The sequence below is a fragment of the Cygnus atratus genome, chromosome 26 (assembly GCF_013377495.2).
Source record: "Cygnus atratus isolate AKBS03 ecotype Queensland, Australia chromosome 26, CAtr_DNAZoo_HiC_assembly, whole genome shotgun sequence".
In the NCBI taxonomy this organism is placed as follows: Eukaryota; Metazoa; Chordata; class Aves; order Anseriformes; family Anatidae; genus Cygnus; species Cygnus atratus.
This window is the reverse complement of record NC_066387.1, coordinates 2,884,406-2,904,685: the sequence shown is the minus strand read 5'-3', so window position 1 is coordinate 2,904,685 and position 20,280 is coordinate 2,884,406. Positions and strand designations below refer to the sequence as shown.

At 40.1% G+C, this 20,280-nt stretch overlaps 1 protein-coding gene across 12 annotated transcripts in view; it reads left to right on the top strand.

Annotated features, from left to right (window-relative positions):
- KDM4B (lysine demethylase 4B) overlaps window positions 1-20,280 on the top strand; it is a 91,422-nt gene that overhangs the window by 26,342 nt on the left and 44,800 nt on the right. For all 12 annotated transcript variants that reach the window (XM_050715627.1, XM_035567721.2, XM_050715624.1 and 9 more), the window contains exons 6-8: window positions 9,403-9,452; window positions 12,623-12,726; window positions 17,093-17,230. In XM_050715627.1, the coding sequence (XP_050571584.1) occupies window positions 9,403-9,452; window positions 12,623-12,726; window positions 17,093-17,230 (292 nt within the window). The remainder of the gene's footprint in view (window positions 1-9,402; window positions 9,453-12,622; window positions 12,727-17,092; window positions 17,231-20,280) is intronic.

The following is a 20,280-nucleotide window of genomic DNA, read 5'->3' as shown; positions in this document are numbered from 1 at the left end:
GTTATCTTCCAACTCAGGTGCCTGCAGTTGGAATAGTGGAGATTTTTCTTTCTAATGGACTTGGATTTTTATTGTGGTGTTACACTGTTGTAGATAGATTATTAAAAGATAACTTTTCACGGTGCAGGGGAGGCATGGTACTCTGGGCAGGTAGGACTTGCATGTTGCCTTTCTGCAGTCACTCTCATCTAACTCTGAGAAAATGCCGTGAAGGCCACAGCAGACTCGGACTGATGGGATCAGCTACGTAAACCCTCCGAGGAGGGACTGTTGCTCTGTAAGAATGGGTGAAGTGACCTCAGCCAGCCAGCTGGCTGTTGGTATCCATTCGCTCTGCTCCTTTCACGCAGCTCTGTCACATCAGTGCTTTTTCTCCTTCTCCTCCCAGCTGACGACCTCTGCTCTGTTTGCTATTCGTATTTTCTTGCCTAAATCCACTGCAAAAGATACAGTATTAGTACATACTTCGATACCATTTGATTTTTCAGTTTATGCATTTTGAATCCATCTCTTTTGTGTGTGTTTAGTTTCTTGAAATTAAAAACTCATACAAGTTGGGGTTTGCCTGCTAGTGGTTGTTCTGAGCGTAGCAAAGTGAAGATCCTTCTAATCTATGGCTCGTCTTTGTGCTCTTCCATAATGATCTTGAGAGGTGGTAATGCTGATCTGTGATCTCATTCTGATTTTTATAGCGGTGTCTTCAAGTGGGCTCCTACTCCAGCATTTAATGCGTGTGCTGCCGTTTCCGCCAGCACTAATAATTCATCACAGCTCAGTAGTCCCAATCTGGATTGAAAGAAGCGTGCCTTTGATCCAAGAAGGCTCCTGCTGAAACTCATTCTTGCGTTTTGAAAGTGTCTGCTCAAAGCTCAGGCCTGGTTTGAAATGAAGATCTACGGAAGTCTGACAGGATCACAGATTGGTTTTAATAACTGAGCCTTTTGAACGGTGCACTCTGCCACTGAGACAAGATGGGAGGGAGATGAGCTTCCATGCTTCACGTAACTCTTTCAGCATGATCTGACTTGGGCCCTGTGGGAGAACGAGCTTGCAAATTCCAGCTTGGCGTGGCCCTGAAACGGGTTGGTTAGACGAGAGGGAACTGACAGTGGTACTGCAGAGCTTTGTCTGTATCCACGTTTTGTTACCACATTGGCAGAAATCAGTGGGGATTTTTTTCTTTGCTCAGGAGAGAAAATTGACATTGGGTGACGCCAAGTGCAGTACAAGTGTAGTTTAAAATAACAGAAGCCTATAGTAATGACAGTACTTAAACAGCACTCTGCGTCGTCGGAGTGCTGTGCGATTGTTAACTAGTTAATGTTCTAAGTAATGTCTGTGCTGGGTTTCTAGCCACTTCGTTTCCAACTGGACAGTCAGCGTGGCAAGGGGGATTGAGTAGATGAAACACAGGAACCTTTACGAGCTGTGTCACCGATCTTTATCAGACCTTAGCTATAGCACTCCTAGTTCTGATGCTCATGGAGCATTGGCACTGGCCTCAGAGAAGGTGTTGCTATGGCTTATAACAACGTCGCTTGGTGGCTGAGGATCATTACATCTTTGGAATGTTTTTTTTCCTCCAAAAGGAAAATGTGTGTAGTGGCATTGCGTCTCTAGCACAAGGGGTTTCTGCATTCAAAGATACCTTTCATAACTAACAAACAGATTTCTTTTGGTCTGCTTTAGGAAGCTATCTGTATTCTTCTCCGAAAGCAGTGAGCAGGAGCAAACGTGCTGGTGCCCAGTAAAGGAGGCAGCTCTCACAAGCCAGTTGGCACAAGATAAAACATCTGTGATCTCCCCTGGTTACCTCTTTTTCTCCAGGTTTCTTGAGTTGCGTTGAGGTCTTTTTACTGTGTAAGGGCTTTGAAGCACAATCTTCGCTTCTTTTTGTGTTGGTACAGTTTCCATTATGAAAGGAACCAGTAATTAATAATCTGATTACCAGTTTAGGGAAATAAATGTGATGTGAACAGGTTCTTCAAAACAAATAACAGCGAATGGTAAGAGGATGCATATTATAGTCATTCATCTCTGTTGAATTGTATACTAATTATCTTCTTGGCCAAACTGAATGAATAAATGATTTCATAATGTTTTCCCCCAAACACCTTTTCTTAGTAAAATACCCCCTTCATACAGCTCATTCACTGCATGCAGAAGCAGACTGGGTTTATTTTGTGCATGTGGAAGTAGAATCACTCCAATGTGATTTGTAATTTTGTGCTTTGTGCCTGGCATTTGTTGCTGTGAAGCTTACTGGACTGTTACATTGGTAGTCTTTCCAAGACCAGATGGTTGTTCATATTTAAACTCCCTGTTTTAAAATAGTATTTAAAAATTGCATTTGAGTTCTGGAAAAATCTTATTCTCATATTCTCAGTTCTAGGTTAGTTCTAGGTCAGTGAAACAACGTGAAATGTTTAATTGTCTGGTTGTCTTGTGCATGTTTTGAAGTTATTAGTTCAGGTGCACCTCTTGAAAATGTTTATTGCTTTAAAATCAGAATTTTAAAAAGCCGCTGTGTAATGCTATTTCTTGAAGCTGTCTCTAATACTATTTCTAGCTCATGGTAGCTTTAAGATTGGAAGAGCCTTTTAACAAGTGATTTTAACGACTTGAGATTGGTAACCTTTGGTAATCTTCCAACAGTCGATCCATTAGGATTCGATACAAAGTCCAGAGTGCCTTGAAATATCCTGCCTAATGGCGCTGCAGAACAAACTGAGGGGTTGTAATTGCACAGACGTCAGTTCCTTAAGGGAAGGAGGAGGTTTCTCATTTTGGGTGTTCTGTTAAGAGCAAAATTACTTGCCACTTCTCGGTATTGTGGTTGGCAGTGGGGTTGATAATTAGACAGCTATGCTAATGAAAGAGGGATCTTATCATGTGAAATAGCCTCCACGGCACAAGCACTGAGGATGCTCACTGTTACCTTTCTGAGCAGGTTTTGTCCTGGTTTTCTTCCTGTGCTCATTCCCATAGGGTTGCATTTGAGCAGCTGTCTTCAGAGCTCATTTTTCTCTGAGCTTTAGAAGACAGGTTGATTTGGTGTGCTCCTGTGGTTGTAATCTTGTTCTGTCATTACCTATTTACTCCTTATTATGGCTTTTTGAGCAGATACTCCCAAACCTCTGTGTTTATCTTTCTTCCTATGTGTATTTCAATAAAAATGTCATTATTTGAAATCATTGACACTGCTGGTTAAAGATACTGAATTCCATCATCTATTGTCCTGTAAAATGATCCATTAAAGATAAAACTGCAGACACTCAATAAAGGTTTTTTTCCTAGGAACAAGGAGCTCTCTGATCCATGTGCGGTCTTATCTCCGGAGCACGTGTTTGCATTCTTGATGCAGAGTAGACACAACAGAGGGGGACAGATGAGGGAGACCAGAGATTTTTTCCTTTCCAAATGGTGATTGTGAGAAGTGAAACTGGATACCTAAAGCAAATTCACTGTTGGATAACCTCAGATACCGATGAGGAGAAGAAGAAGGGGTGTTGATTGCTGTCTTTTAACAAATTGGGAGGGAGAAAGGGATGCAGGGCTACTAAACGTGGAGGACAGTAAAGGTGAGGAAAAAGAGAGCTGACTGTGAAGGGTAGGGAGCTGACAGTGCTCGCGATGAAGGAGCAATCCATTCTTGTTGTTGAAATGCCTTTTCTCCAGACAGACTGCAAAACCAACTTTAAGAACAGTGCAGAAAAACTCTTGATTATTGCTCTGAGCTTTATTTTGACACTGCTAGGAGATGTATTATAAATACTTTACCTTGTAGAAAAAATAGGCCTTGGAAACAGGATGTGAACTTTGCAGGCGAGGAACTCCTCTGCGTGTAGTAGTGGCTCTTAGGGGCTTCTATCAGGTGATAAATGTTCTTGATAGACTAAGGTTTGGTTTGTGTTGTTTTTTTTTTTTGAAGCATTTCTGCTGTCAGGGAGGCTAAAGATGTTGAAGGTTAAGGTTCAGATTACGCATTTATGGACACACTTTATCTTACAGAGATTGAAATAATAGCTTTTTATTCTGCCTGTCATCACTGAGAGTAGGTTGGCATTTGAATCTTCAAAGGGTCAATATTTTTGACACAACTAAATCTGCTTTGAAGACAGATAAGTAACCCCCAGCTTGACGCATGGTCTTAGGCATTTTAAATGTGCTGTTCACTTTTTGTTTGCGTTCCTAATTTCAGTAGTTATAGCATGTTAAACTGTGTGCGCCCTGTTTGGCCAGACCTTGTTCAGACACTGTGAAATTAACTTTCTTACCTTCTAACAGGAATCGGGCTGAAGTGACATTTCCGAAGGCTTGCAGCTGAACCTCTGCCCGTGGTGCCCAATCCCTAGTAGAGAGCGGGCGCTTGCGATTCGGTAATCTAGTAATTGCTTAATTGTTCCGTTTTGGTGAAGGAGAGGCCAGGTTGCTGACGTGCAAGGTGTCGTAACTATCCAAATCTGTGCACGTGTATCACAACTGTAGCAAGAAAAGGTCTTGGAAGCTTTGAGGGAAGCTTGAACTAAGGGACGGGATGCTCTGGTGCTCTGCCAAAGCTAATGATAGCTTCAGGTGAGAACTGTCCCTTAAACCAGGAGAAACTGGTGGGGAGGGCATGAGTGGGCTGAGGATTGCCTGAGGCAGCAGTGCTTTATGGGTAAAATGTTTTAATAGCTTTTGAGACAAAATTGAACCATCCCTATCCCCCACTTTGGCGAGGCAGCCTTAGGTCAGAATCCGAGCTAGGCTGGAAAGCCCCTGAAGAACATCTGATGCCAGAAAGCGGTGACATTGCAGTAGTGAATTCCCTCTTATGTCATCCCTTAATGGCTTCTGAACCAGTCCTTGTATCCCAGGATGGCCGGTGTACTCTTTTTTTTTTTTTCTTTTTCACTTACACACTCATTTAATTCTTAACTCACAAGACATTTGCTTATTTATTTTCATTGTTCCCGATAATAATTCGAAGCCATTAGAGGGGAAAATTGTATTCAAAAATGCTGTTTCACACTTTATTTGTTTGATGATTTAGAGCGATAGAAAATAGCACATTTGCTGGCTTTTATAGTCTGATAATTATCCACATCCATCAAGCCATTCCAGGGGAATAAACAAAACACCAAGAAAATTACACCGTTAATGACATCCTTTATGGCAAATAGGAGGGATCTTTTGCATTAAGGATAAAAAGGGGACTGTCCGGTTAAACTTATTACTTGTTAACAAAAGCAAGCTTACCACTGTATGGGAATGATCATCTCGCGCATTTGTGGCTTCGGGGCATGTACCTTCTAGACCCGTCATCCCGATGTCTGGTAATTACCATTAGAATCAGGTTTGCAGGATAGTCAAGAACTCAGAAAATTAAACGGAAATAGAGATCAGATATGCTGGAATTAGGTTTCGTGAAACAAGTTTGGAAGCTGAAAATCTTTCATGTAGAACAGTAAGTTCCATTTTCGTAGAAGTGATACTTAATCTATTTCAGGGACTTGCTCTTGTTTTAGTAGAAAGAGTAGGAAAAGGTAATTTAGAAGGATCAGTATATTACTTTCAGATTGTTGACTTCAGGGTAAGATGACATTTGAGTCATATAGCTGTAAGTTTTCTATCTTGAGATTTTTTTTTCCCGTCCTGTAAATCTTATGTTCCCTGGCAAGGCAGCAAGACGTTATTCATGCAGTAATTCAGCAAACTGCTGTGTGGCAGGTTTTTGGGTTAAGTTTGGCCGTTTGAACCAGCCAACCAAGGTAAGGCTGCCCTGACCCTTGGGAGCATGTACTTGAGGTGTAGTCTCTTGGTTTGTTTGCAAGCCCAGTTATTTGGAAGTTTAACGCACCTGAGAACAGTCACTGGTTTGGCACTGTTTGCACCAGCTTAGCTTTTACTGGGGAGCCTAGATGAACCAGCAGGGACAGATACTGCACTTGAAGCAGTGGCTCAAGGTCAGCGTTTTTGGTGCGCTCGTGTGTTCTGTTGGCTGTTGCAGATGTTTTCTCTGAAGCAGAAGTAGCCTATAAAAAGATAGTTATTAATAAGGGCTGTTAAAATATTTATGTTGCCAGCATCGCTTCTCTTTAATTTTGTGGCTGTTTGGGACGACAGAAAATCCTTGCTCCATCTTTGCTGTGGCTGGAAAGAAATGTCTGCTGAAGGCTGCGTCAAAATTAGGTCTGCTGTACTCCAAAGTCAGTTTTACTTGGGCAGATGGGTGTCATGAAAGTGCTTCTGTCAACAGTGGTGAAGCATCGGGTAGTTGTCAGCCTCCTATTCTAGACACAGCCCAGTTCGAGAGCTTTAATGGAGACTGTGGTCTATTTTGACCAATTGATGTAGAAGTCCCACTGGTATTTTTCTTGTTCCGAGGTGCTTTTTCTTCTCCTTTCATGTCTTTGTGGAATGCATTTATGCTATCATCTGAATGGGACAGAAAAAGGAAGCAGTTTTACATGTGCTTTTATTTTTTCTTTTCCTTTTTAAGATTTCGATAGGATGGGTTTTGTTTCTGGTATTTATCCAGAGGAAACCTACTTCTTTTAGTGTTAGGGCTGGGGTACTAAAGGAAAAAGAACCCTACTGTTTGATGAAAAAAAAAATCTCAAAGTGTTCAAAGTGATGCATATAGAAAAGGAAGTAATTGGATATGCTTTACCATGCATAATCTTGGCAGCTGTCTCTGGAATTAAAGATATTTTGCTGTTGATCTGAACCCCAACCTGTGGGTGCAAGAAGGACGGTAAGAAATCGTCTTCAGTGACAGTGCTTTGTCAGTTCCCTCTGTCAAGTATTTTGTTCCTAATAAGTGCCTGGCTGTTTTTCATGGTGAAAGCGGGAGGATGCTACCATAAGGTCTTACACAAAAGGCAGCCCTTCGTGGATGCTTATATGCTCAATTACAATACTCCTTTGATTGCAGCAATTTCTAATCTTTCCATGTCACCTCCATTGTTATTCTACCTTGTAATCAATCATTTTATGTCTGATCATATACAGCTAGCTAGCTCAATCTGTGCAATGCTTGCAGAAGCCTTCTGTTTCTATTACTGGTTTTAAATAGCAGCCCAAATTCTTTCTTTATTGCCTATCTTTATGTAAATCGGTCAGATTTGTGAGTGCAACTTAAAGCAGAATTTGACCTACTCTTAATTCTCTTCTACAGTTAACTTTGTGAATTTCTAGGAATACGTTTATAAGGATGTATAGACTCTGTTTCCTAAAAGACTTGGTCCAAACAAAGAAGTTAATTTATAAAATTGAAGTCAGCTATTACCGAGAGGCTGTTCTGTGGTAGGTTATTCTGATTTGTATATTATTATTACATATAGTTCTTGTTTATAAGCTGGAAATTCCTCCTTTCTTGCTGGTTTCTATCCAGACAAGTCCTTTTTCTTTGTTTCTCCGTGGACTGCTCTCCAAAGCTCAGCTTGGCTTTTTGCGGTCTGCAGTTTCAGATAGCACAATAACCATGTTCCAATATATTAAACTTTTAACATCCTCAAGATTCAATTAATCTTATCTTTACAACTCCCAATTACAGACACTAATTAAGTGAAGGTTGCATTGTAGACTGGGGATATTACATTAATCATCAGCAGCCTTGTAGCCATAAATTAGTTCTTTCCCAATCCTTCAGCATTTTTCCCAGAAGAAATGGAATGTCTCATTTCCCTGTTTTAAGGGACATTAATCCCACAAAGGAGCTTTGGATCGGGATTAGTTTTATCACATTTATGTCAGTGATGAATGGTCTTTGTAAAATGAAAGTTACTAGCTTTGTCCCAGACAAATGAAATTGAATTGTTTGATAATTATGCAATTTAAGGCACTGTCAAACTTTGGTCAGAGGATGTTGGGAGCCCTTTGCTATGTTTATTATTTTATAAGATTAGGTGCTACATAGTGTTTTCCCTTAGATTTTTTTTTAAGCCATCAGTTTAAATCAGCTTAATGTCTAAATCTTTCTTGAAGCATCCTATGTGTGATTTCTTTCCTTGGTTATCCTTTCTAACCTGCTAGATCACAAAAGGTAAATTTTTGTTTGTGGACAAAAGCAATATGGGATATGACTCCTTTCTTTCTCCTTACATTGTAAATAAACTTTTAAGGTGAAAATTGAGAAGCTGAGCAAGGGGACGGGCTGAAAGTCGTTAAAATTTTGAGAGATGCTATCATTAGTAGAGCAATACTGTGTACCTGTTGTTGAGATCACGCAGTTGCCTGCTTACAATATCCTGTTTTCAACTTTTTATAATGGGACGTGATGGTTTTGACAACTTTATTGAAAATAACAAAAATAACTCATTTTTTATTATTCACATTGTGCAGAAGTTATAGCTAGTAATAAATGTAATTCTCACGTATAAATTTTCAAAATTCTCTTACTGTTACAAAAACGAGTATGAGAGCCACGCTTAATTTGATGCAGTATGTAAACAACAGTTTAAAAAATTCCACTGACATTATTTTTGTCATCTTTTTAAACATGTTTAAGTATATCATGGTATTCAGTTACCTCATAGCCTGAATATATAAAATCTTGACACCTGAATTTTGCTTCTGTGAATACTGAGGTCATATAACTTCAGAGCAGTAAGCTAACTAAGAACTTTTTTTGGGAGGCAGAGGGGGAACACATCTGAAACTTCTTTTGCATTCTTTCTACATCACTCATACAAAACTTTCTTTAAAATATTTAGAAGTTGTTCCCTTTATTCCTTAATGCTGTTTTCCCCAGAAGACCCTGCTTTTTCCATTCACCTCTTCAAGAAAATTACCTAAAAGTTTAATTCTGTTCCTTTCACATCAGACAGTGCAATCCAGCACATAGACAAGGATTGACTGCTGTTTTGAATAGTACTTACTTTTTTGAATAAAACCTAAAAGATTTGCACAGTTTTCTTTCAAAAATGTCTATCTTCATTTCCTGTAGGTGTGCCAATACACACAGACCCTCCCTCACACCTTCTCAGCCTCTCTGAAATTTCTTACTTGTTAATCTTTAGCACGGCCTTATGGTTTTATTTTGCAGCTGTCTTTCCTGTGGAAACCAAGCCTGCTGTTCCCTGTGCTGAATTATTTCTGTTGTATCATCACTTTGTCACCTCAGTTATCCTTCTACCTTATGAAGTCCTGTGATTGTGTTTAAACAATTGCAGACAAATATCACACCTCGTGTAACGTGTCTGAGGGCTTTGATGGGAATACTGGCTTTCTTTCCTCCATGTGTTATAGTCGTGTTATTGATACCTTCCAGACCTCAATTTTTGGTTATGTTTCTGGACGTTAATTGTACTTGTGCTGTGCTGAAAGTTACTACCACGGTTGTTTTTAGCCCATTTTTTTATTTCACTGTTTTTAGGTTGCGGTATGACTTTTTGTTCTTCTCTGACTTTCTCCTAGGTATGCTATTCCTCCAGAACACGGCAAAAGGTTGGAACGCCTGGCGAAAGGTAAGCTTAGCTTCTTGCCGTGTTAATACTGTTTGAACAAATACACGGGTATGTTCCTAGTGAAAACTAAAGCATCCCAGAGGAGAATCCTACCCTTAATTTTCAAACGGATTTACAAAGAATTGATTTTGAACTGACAACTATAATTTACTATTGCAAGAGCTGCTTGATGAACCCGCATTGGTATAATAGTTTCAGGGGCAGAAAGCTTGTCATCTTGTCAGAAGTGCTGTGAACGTTTCCTACCAGTGCAACTGTTTTCTCAAAGCCTCAGTCTTCTGAAACGCTATGGCCCTAACTAAAATTGATGGAAAAAACTTGATTTTTTGAGGCAGTAAGACCATGTGCGGGAAATGGATTTAATAAGAGACCCCTCGTGCATCTCCATGTGTAACAGGAGGTTTGTGGCAGTGAGTTGAGAACTCCGTTGCTCCGGTTCTGTGGCGTGGTCTATGGGGTCTTTGTGATAATTCCCCCCCATTACACGCATTCAGCTGGGAAACAGTGTGGTAGAAACCATTCTTTCTTCCTACGCTGTCAGTGTTACATGTACAGCATTGGCATTGATTACTTTTGATCTTAACTAGGCAAGTGCCTACAAATGCAGTGACAGCATTCATGGAGAACAGCTAGGGGAGTTCTCACTTCCCTGTAAGATGATGCACAGTGTTTGGCGGCTTGCCTTTTATTCCAGCCACATCCCTCTTTGTCTTCTCAGTACAATAAAGCCCATCTCAAAAAGCAGGGCTAGCTTGAGCTGTGATAAACTTCCACCTCTCACCAGGCTGGCTGTAATTTTTGGCCTTACAAAGTGCCAGCCTCAGCTGCTGAAAACCCTGTGTGTGTGTTCTTGCCTGAGTACCTGCCAAGGTCATCTTGCAAGCTGCCTCCCGCCCTTGGTGAGAACAGCAAGCACAGACATCAGTGTTCTGGTTTGGGCACTTCTGATTTCCAGTTGGTAATGGTGGAAGCTTCAGGAAAGATGACTGACTGTAAAAATACATATATTTTTATTAGTTGATGTTGTGTTTGTGCTTTGTTGCTATTTTTGTGTACTTGCAAATGTTCTAAGTGCTGCCCAGCTAAAAAAAGCTGCTGTCCCAGAATAATTAACTCAAAATCTACATGTTTCATCTTCGATGAGGCATACTTTAATGATTTAAATCTGTTGTTGAAGATAATGCTGCAAAAGCACTGCTGTACTAAGGCAGGAAGACCTGGAAGGCTGCATGTATTCTGATGCAAAATAATAATAATATCGGTAAAGTAGGTATTCATAGGAATGATGTTTCTTGCTGACTGTCATTATAAATATTGTTTTTCACTTGAATAAAAAAGGGGAGAGTGTTGAAGGGATCGATTGTATAGGATAAATATAGAATAAATGGGTATAAACCTCCTAGGAGATGGTCGTATTTTCTCTTAATGCAGAGAAAAACAAAATCCCTAAATACTACTAATATTAAAAATTGTTGCTCAGAAAAGTTACATTTCAAAGTTACTTCGGGTCTGCACAGTTCTGTTTAATCATTTGTCAGGTTTTATAGAAGCTACAGTTTCATCTATTAGAAAGGTAATAAATCTAGATGACTCGTGCTCTGTAGAATCTGAAATATCACACCAAAGTCTGACACAGTAATATTAAGACTCTTGCTGTTTGTAACTTCATTTTACTGATGATCAGTTTTTGAAGCACAGTGATGGCTGGCAATAAACCGGACACAAATTATCAATGATTTATTTTAAGCTGGTTGTTGCCTTATGGAAGTTGGGATGAGTAATGCTTTAAAACTACGATGAAGCAGCATTACTGCTTGGGCATCCTCCCTGTCCTGTACATCAGTGGTCTATACTACAAAGAAGTTCACTGTGGAGAGATGAGTATGCAATTAATACGGAAAATGAATAGCTGAGCTGTAAAAGAGCTCACTGGGAGAGTTGTGGAGCCCATGGAGAGAATGTTAATGTGTTGCCGTGTTATTGGTGCTAATCACTTAAAATGTGCTTCTTTATTAGTGGCTTTAACGAGAGCCACTTAAACTGTGCATTAAAAAGAGGAAGTGCAGAGAAGGATGACAGACCGGGTAGTAGACAGTCATAATTGTAATTGAAATCCTTTTAGGACAAAAATATAAGAGAACTTGGAATCCAGCAATCCTTTCTTTTTCACTTTCTGAACCCCCTTCCATTACGTCCCATCAATTAATTTTGCTTCCAGAGCTTGGTTGCCTTTTTTTCTCTTTCTCCTAAATGATGGTGTTTTTTTAATCCCTATAAACACACAATTTGTTGATTGAATCACCCGAACACATGGTCTTGAACACAGTGCTTTTACATTGGTCTTGCTGATGTTTTCGGGAAGGAAGTACTGACATCAAGAGTTTGGTTCGGTTTTTATCCTACTTTTAATTATTTGTGGTTTGTTTTAATGACTCGGTGTGGATCTCATAGCTCTGGTTGAACTTGCACTTCGTACTGTTGAGATGCTGAGTCAGATCATGCTGTCTCTGCCAGACATACGAGTGACTGCTGTGGCCAGTGAATAAGTGTCCCTTTTTCCACTGCCTTGTAGTGGATATGTTTTGTTTTGTTTCTTTCTTTTGACTGCATATTAACATCTGCATGCTTATTTTTTTTTCCTTTAGGCTGGTATGTAGGGCAGATCGTTCTGGAATCGTTTGATAACAGTTGTGTTACTTTCCCAGGAATAATATAGCTGCCCATCAAAGAAGGTATAAAAAGGACATATCAGTATGGAGTAGATGGTGCATGCTTGTCAATTTTTCCTTGTCCATATTCAGAAAAAGGGTGGCTCAGAGTCTAGCCCAAACGTGAGACAGCCAGGTTCTGTTTCTTAATTTGTTAGGATTTTCCTGAAATTCTGGCCAAGTTGCTTATGCCCAAATATGTATGATTTACAAGCTAACTCTCAACTTGAATGGGATTAACACTTAAGTGCATCAACATGCAATTTTTTTTCCCCACAAGATTTATGTGGTATTTTAAACAGTGAGGCATGTGCTAAGTACTGACATCTTTAGTAGTATGCCTATTGTTTTTACCTATCTAAAGTATCTAGGCAGTTTTCATTTTGTCATCTTGTCTCTGATTAAATAATGATTGGGTATAATACTCCAGAAATGATAGTCCTCTTTGTAATGTCTCCACAGGATTTTTTCCTGGAAGCTCTCAGGGATGCGATGCTTTCCTCCGTCACAAGATGACCCTCATTTCGCCCTCGATCTTGAAGAAGTACGGCATTCCTTTTGACCGGGTATGTACCAAAAAGATACTTTGGAGATGCTGGTAAGCTGTTGAGTTGCACAAACCACAACACCCCTCCTTTAAGGAAACAATTCATTGCAAGCCACTGGGGAGCAATTTGCTTAATTTCCAAATGCATTATTATGCTAAATGTATCATATCAGTTTAAACCAGCTGGATACCTGTAAATGAGGATTTGTGGTTTGTCTAGGACAAGCTTTGTGAAGTATCTCTATTCGTAAAACCTTTCACAAGAGCTAACTTAAGCATTGTAACTTCGTCACTTACGGAGCTTCTCCAGGTAGGCAGGGCTAAACTGTAATTCAGGTGCTATGGCTTATCAATAGGCTGCATAACTCACAGGTAATTCTTGAACACAGGCTTAATTTTTGTTCTCCTGGATCCAGTATGAATCAAAAACTGGAGTTAGACGTACTGATTCTCTGTTGTACAAGCCTTCTGTCTACACAGGGCCAGTAAGGATCCCCGCATCTCTTAAGTCGTCTTATTTGAAATGCTGGGTCATGTTTATTTGGCATGATCGCTTTAATGTGCTTATTCTCAAAGTCTTTGGACAAGAAGTAAATCTCCTCAGCCAAGCATGCTTACCACGGATTTCATATCTGTGTAGAATCAATCAAGCAGTTACTGCTCCTGCGTGTTAGCAGCGTACGGAGCTCTTGTCCTGCCAGGGGGGTTAAGACATCGTGTCAGGGTATGATCCTGTCTGGGTGTGGGAAAAGGAATCGAGTTGGAGACACTGTGACTCTTAACTCTGGTGGGAAGTGTCAAAGAATGCCCGATTCAAATTGATTTCATTCTTCCTCAACCCCCTTGCATCATCAGCATTCTAGATATTATGCCCTTCTGTTTCTAAGTAAGAACTCTTGAGCTCTGATCATTTTTAGGCATGGTTTTGCTAGAGTTAGTCCACCTGAGACAAAGTATGGCACCTATTTGATGAGCCTAGTGATTCTTTGAGATGGAGGTAAAAGATCTTGGCTTTTTTATAGCATAAGAACCATGAATTCATTCAATTTACTGCTCCAGGGACTGTTTCATTTTTCCTGGTGGAAGGCTGTGATGAATGAAATTTGAAGTGTGATCATCTGGCTTGTCAGATGAGCTCGCTGTCAGTGCAGAGGAGGCTTGCATGAAGCAATGTGTGGTGCTTACGGTTCAACATCAGTGGCTAGCTAGACTTGGCCTAGTTTGCACACGATGGTCGATGTTAAATTGTTCTTACAGATCAACAAACCATTTTTCTTGTAATTCTGTCTGTGAAACCTAAATCCCAAGTGTGAAAATATTGATATCTGCTACATATGGTTGAAAATAATAATGAAAATATCTAATTGTGGGATCTGATTTTTTTGGTAAGGATTTTAATTTTACAAATTTCAGGAAAGTAGATGGGCAGATTGGAATGTGAGTGGCATCTCAATGCATAGATGCCCCTTGGAGAAATGACTTGATGGAGCGTCAAAGATGTCTATTCCAACCGTACTCCCAAAAGAGTACAAAACTTGTAGCCAGTGTGATCTTCTGAAAAGTCTGTCCGACCTTATCTTTATTGGTCTAAATGTCACTTAAATGGTGAAGTTTAAGAATTTCTTCTTACGCTTTTTTCTGCTGCAGTATCAGTTGAATGCCGTGTCTTGCTGCTATTAATGGTATTTTTCTTATGGCTTCTGGTTAAAACAGCTTCATAAGTGATGCCAGAACATGTTGAACAGAGCCTAACAAGGGGTCACTGCTTATCTAAAAAAGCTGAAAATAATACTGATTAAAAAGTATCTGTTGGTGCAGCCTAGGCATTGTAAGTGAAGTCTGTCGTGCAGCCCCCTGCTGGCATCCCTTCCTGTGGAATGGAAGAGAACAGGAAATGGGAATTAATTTCTGCCGTGTCATTCGGGTGGTGTGTTTGGGCAGTGCTTTTGTGTCCGCAGGGGGTCAGAACAGGAAGGAAATTCTTGTCAGGCTTCAAAAGTTTAAATGTTGTAGGTGGGCAGATTTTGCTCCGGAGTGATACATCTTTATGTGTTTGCTTTTCCATGTATTTGTGGAAAGGGACACTGGTAATTGTATGGTGAGTGGTTTCTGATCAATAACCGTGCAAGAGGAACAAAAGAGTTTGAGGGGAAAAAAAAAAAGTCGCTAGAGGAAAGCTTTCCTTCCAAGCTTATCCCAGGTCAGCTTTACTGTTCTGTATGGTGATAGGCATGGGGTGTGAAGTGCTTTAAATAAGGGAATTTCTAATTTGTTGCTTGGTAAAAAGCCTTCTCCCATTTAGCTAGGCTTCCTGCTCTGAATCTTTTGATTTGTGACATGAAGTCTTTTTACAGATTCATGTCTGGTGTCTCCTTCATGCTGATTATATGTAGAACCTTTAAAATATGTGCTACCTGAATGCTACGAATCTGATTTTTATCTGTTTCTTCTTTTCCCCCCCCTAAAAAATAGGAGAGGCTAGTGCATGTCAAAGCCAAGCTTTATATTTTAAAGGAAGGGGGATTATTAACATCTTACCTAAAGAAATATAATTCCTAATCCTGATTTACAGAGCGCGGGGTGAAAATGTGTATTTGTGATAGATTTGCTCAACTCTCTGGCAGTCACTGGTTGTTTTTAAATGTGAAGAGGAGGAGGAGATCTCTTAAGTCAGAGCAGCCTGTATCTGAATAACCCCTGTCCTGAAATAGTAGCTTTTGAAGGAGGATCGCTATTATTCACAGACAGGGAATGTGTGCCATTTTTCTTTAGAAACAGAGATAGGATCCCTTCATCTAAATTCTTGGCAGATTTCAATGAAGTGAATAAGCACACATTTATAAATCTCTATAATGGTATTTACTTCTGGAAAAAAAGAAGCAGATCAATACTAGGGCTTTTTAATAATTAAAAATGTGTATTTCTGTAATCTCCTATTGATTTCTCCATTTATTCTTCAAGAGCTTGCAGAAGTCAGTAAATTTAGGGCTTTCTCCATGAGTGGCAGTTTGTGCTGGCTTTCTTTCAATAGTTATTACTTTTCTGCATGGCCTATCCATCATCTCGAGTGCTTTCTAATTTATTGTAGGGATAATGTTGACAGCAGTGACATGGAGGACATACACTGTGGGCTTGAAATGAAGACACCAGGATGTAGATTTCGTGACAGAAACATAATCTTTCCGTCTTGTGAAGTTAGCAATCTACCGCTCTGCTTTGATTTATGGAGGGGGCTGGATGGGGAACGCGCCGTGAAGCTGGCTGCAGACCGGACTTCGGCACCTCTCATCCAGAAGCTTCTCGTGTTGTCATATAAGCTTTTCTTTTTTCTTTTTTTAATTCTTTTTATTCTGCTAATGTTCATAGCATTAGCAGGCTTAGGTGTTTGATCAGCATAGTGGGTAAATACTTTAACTTCTGCTCACATTTCCTGTGTGGACCGATCCTTGTGCTTTTAAGTGTAAGTTCTTCAAAACCTCTGTAGGCTCTGAACCACTGTGTTGTGGGAAATGATCCAGAGGCGTCATGTGGCTGTTATGAAAGCCTGGTCAGCACTTCTGGTTTAGAAAGACAAGGGAAGGACAAATTTTGCCTCTTTTGTGATCTATCGAAGGGAGATGCTATCATACGTTTTGGTAAGCTGGCGAGCTGGCCCGGGAGGATTGCTCAAAGCTGCCAGTATTGCTGCCAGTTGTTCTTACGCTGTGTGCTAGGATTTAATTATCTTCCTTTCTTCCCCGATGTCTCCTCTTCGTAGGTTTTTAAAAGGTGATTTTCTAAAAGCGTTGGGAATTGATTGGCCTCTGATCTGCCGTAATCTGCAGTTTTCAATCTTTTTGCTTATTGTTTTAATTTTACTTGAGTAGACAAATGGTGAGCTGTAATTTTTAGGTTGTTTGACTAATGGGTGAACAAATGGGAATAAGAATGATAAATATGAGCGAGGAAATAAATACAGTGGAAAGTAGCATGTATTTCAGCAGGACACTGCAAGGCAGAGTGGATGTTTAGGTGGGAAATCCAATTTACTTGGCCCCACTAGCATGGAGTATGAACATGGGTTTGGACTTAACATAAGCTGAAGTGATGACCATCAAAAAATTTGTTGAACTGCTGCAGCCTGGGATTCTTTCTGTAACTTTGACTCAACAGAGTTCAGATCTTGTGATGGTTTCCATCCTTTGTACTGTCTTTTTTCATGAGTAGAATTACTTTGATATTTCTGCTGTTAGCAAGAAGTTGTTCCAGGTTTAGCCAAGAGTTGGCAGTGACTGTTCTGCCTCCCCTCCAGCTGGGAGAGAGAGATTTAACCAGAGAGATTTAACTCTGTTCTCAAACTGCTATTTCAACTGATCTGTGGGGTATGTCTTATTTTTGTTTTTCAGATCACCCAGGAAGCTGGAGAGTTCATGATTACGTTTCCTTACGGTTACCATGCTGGCTTCAATCACGGCTTCAACTGTGCCGAGTCTACCAACTTTGCCACTTTGCGGTGGATCGACTATGGAAAAATGGCAACCCAAGTAGGTGTCTGTTTGGATGAGGGATTACTTAAGACCACCAGCTCGTGAAATAAAAACAATTGAGTGGGGGACTTGTCCTTTTGACCAAAACTGAAATTGTTTTGAGGATATACTCTTTCATTGTTCCATGTTGTTGTTTTGTTCTTGTTGATAATTCATGTCATTTTAAGGGCGTAGTAATGACTTTCTTGAATGCTGAATGTACATGCACCTTGTGGAGAGGTTGTTTTGAAACTAATAAGTTTGGATTAGTTTTCTGAAGCATCCAAACTGTGTTTCACACTGAATAAGGTGACTGATATGACTGAATACAATTCATTAGGTACACGCTGAAGGAGAAGGAATAAGCTGTAGACATCTTAAACTTTCATAGGAATATACCAATAACCTTGTGAAAATATTTGAATTTCTCTACCATCTGCATAGTACAAAAAGCCTGAGTCATGTCTCAGGAGGAGAATCATGCTGGAATGGCTGTGTATGGCTATTTCATTAGGGCAAATTTCTTGTATGTTTTTGTTACTTTTGACAGTTCCGAGGGCACTGACAGTTTTTCATGAAAGCATGCATAGTGCGTTCTCTGGTTTTTAAATGTGAATTATTAGCAGCTATGGGCATATATTTCAAACTGATTAATATAGTTTTTCTCTTTTTTGAAAGTCTGCCTTAAATGGCTTGTTTTTAATGCATTGATGTCTTTGGTACATTAGATGTGATGCAGTGCAGCATAACTAGTTCAATAAAATCTGTGAATTTTTAAATTAGGGATCAGTTCCACACAGTCTTTGGGGAAAGGATAAATGATTGCCATGGGGTAGCAGTGTAAAATTGCCTCAGATGTTCCTTTCCAGAAAGGCAGACTTAGATTTCACTCTAGAATAACATTTATATCATCTCCTTCACTTATTTTTCTTCTATCAACTCGGTGTGACTCTGCAGGTTTCGTAATGCATCCTAATGCTTTGTTCTGGGCAAAACCAACCCCACTGAAAATGGGCTGCAAGTGCATCTGTGCCTCAATCTGTGGAACACTGTAATGATGCCCATTTTTCCTTTACTAGGGTTTATATTCTAAGAAAGGTAGATGATCACTGAATGTAGTCACTCTCTTCTCTGCTTTGGGATCCTAGGCTCATTGAAAATGCTGTCTTTAACCCTTCACCTTTGTAATGTGCTGTAATGCCTTCCGCCACTTTCGGCCCAAGCTGAAACTTTCTACGTATAATTATATTCAGAAGTGATCGTTGCTGTGTGTTAATTAGCCTGAGTGGTTGCTCTGTGATTAATGCCAGTCACTCCTTCCTGCTTCTCGAAGCTAGTGCTGTTTCTGGCACTGCAGACAGTGAGGGATCTTGTAGAATCATGAAAAAAGCCATGCTGTTTCTTCCTAGTTTTCCTTTTTAATTAGTAAGCATCATTAAGGCAACTAGGAAAGGAAGGTGGTTGTTAACCCACAGGAGCCTTTTTTCCTGCTTTTTTCCATCTCTTGGTATTTATATCCTGCCTCAGCAACTGCAGGCAGGCAGTCCTTGACTGTCAAACATCGCAACACTCGGTGTCCGAGAAGCTTATCCACAGAAAGCAAGTTTAGCCCTTCAGGTTACCTTCGGGTGTCTGTCTTGTTTATTTTTTCAGTAATATTTAGCCCACAGTTTCAAGGAGTCAGCTGTTAGCTAACAAATTTGGCACCTGAGCACTCTCCTTGTCTAAAATAAGCAAATAGATTTTATTATTTCATTTGTGAAACCGCAGTGGTGTAAAAGCATCTTACGTTAGGCATGCTAGTGGCTGTGCCATGAAGTATAACATTCACTGTGCCAGCCAGGTAATACCTCTGAATTGCTAGTAATGGCAACTGAAATGATTCTCAGAATAGAAAAATCCTCATACTGAAAAGTCATGTATTTGTTCCCGCTGTCCCCTGCCAGTGTTCAAGGATGTGAATCCAGGGTTGGTGTTTGTAATCTTTTTGCAGTCCTTCAAGGCGGTAAAGCAGACCATGCGGCAGTAGCCGTGGGCTCTGAGACCATGTGGAGGTGGACTGGGAGTTGTCCTTTTGAATTTGTTCTGGAGCTAAAGAGAGGGTAAGAAAAACCTAGAACCGTGAGAGGCCTCAAAATGGTGTTAAGTGTCTTACAGTCAAAAATGGCCAAACAAACTTGGTTTGAAAATGTGGAAAAAAAAAATCGAGTTAGTTTGTTGTGACCTTGTATGCCAGGCTTGTCTGTAGCAAATGGTCGTGGTTATACACCCCAGAAAATGGGGTTTATCGTGGAAGTTCTGACAGACCCTTAACTACAGCAGTGCCAGCAGGCACCACTCTAATATTAAAAGCAATTTTGGGTTCAGCCATGTGTTCACAAACAAGTGACATTTGGGAAGTGCAGTTTTAGATTGAGCCTCCATGCTTACATTGTTAAGCAGCGTAGCGTGAAATTACTGAACAAGCAGCATAGAGAGCTCTGAGCAAATCTGGGGAGAGAAAGTTGAAGTGTGGAAGGAGATGCCCAATTTATTTCCATTGCACTTGCTGACACTTGTCTGTTCAGAGATTTCCATTTAATATTACCTAAACCACACATTGCATACATGGTAATTAACCCTTTGATACCTTACTGTCAGGCTCCAGATGAGGTATGAATGCTGTTACACAGTGAGGGCAAAAGGTTTATTTAAATCCCATTTTAAGTTAAACAGGAACTTTAATGGAACATCAGCTGACTCTCTACACCCCACCTGCCTGCACATTTAAGGAGAAGGAATTCAGGGAGAGAGACATCCAGGAGTGCAATTTTTGGTTAACTACTGCAGCTTTGCTAAATTTAGAAATGGCTATATTGATTTCTGTGCTGTCAGGCACAATTTGATTATATTTGCCTACATCAGAGCAGGTTTTTTTTCATGTCATATGGTCATTTTTAAAATTCTTAGAAACTCTTGAGTAGATGGCGCTCCATAGGTCTGTAGTGTTACTGCAGTGAAACCAGGCTGTAAAGTGATTCTTCTCTCCTTGTCCTGCCAGTACTCATGAGATTGGTGACAAGGTAAGG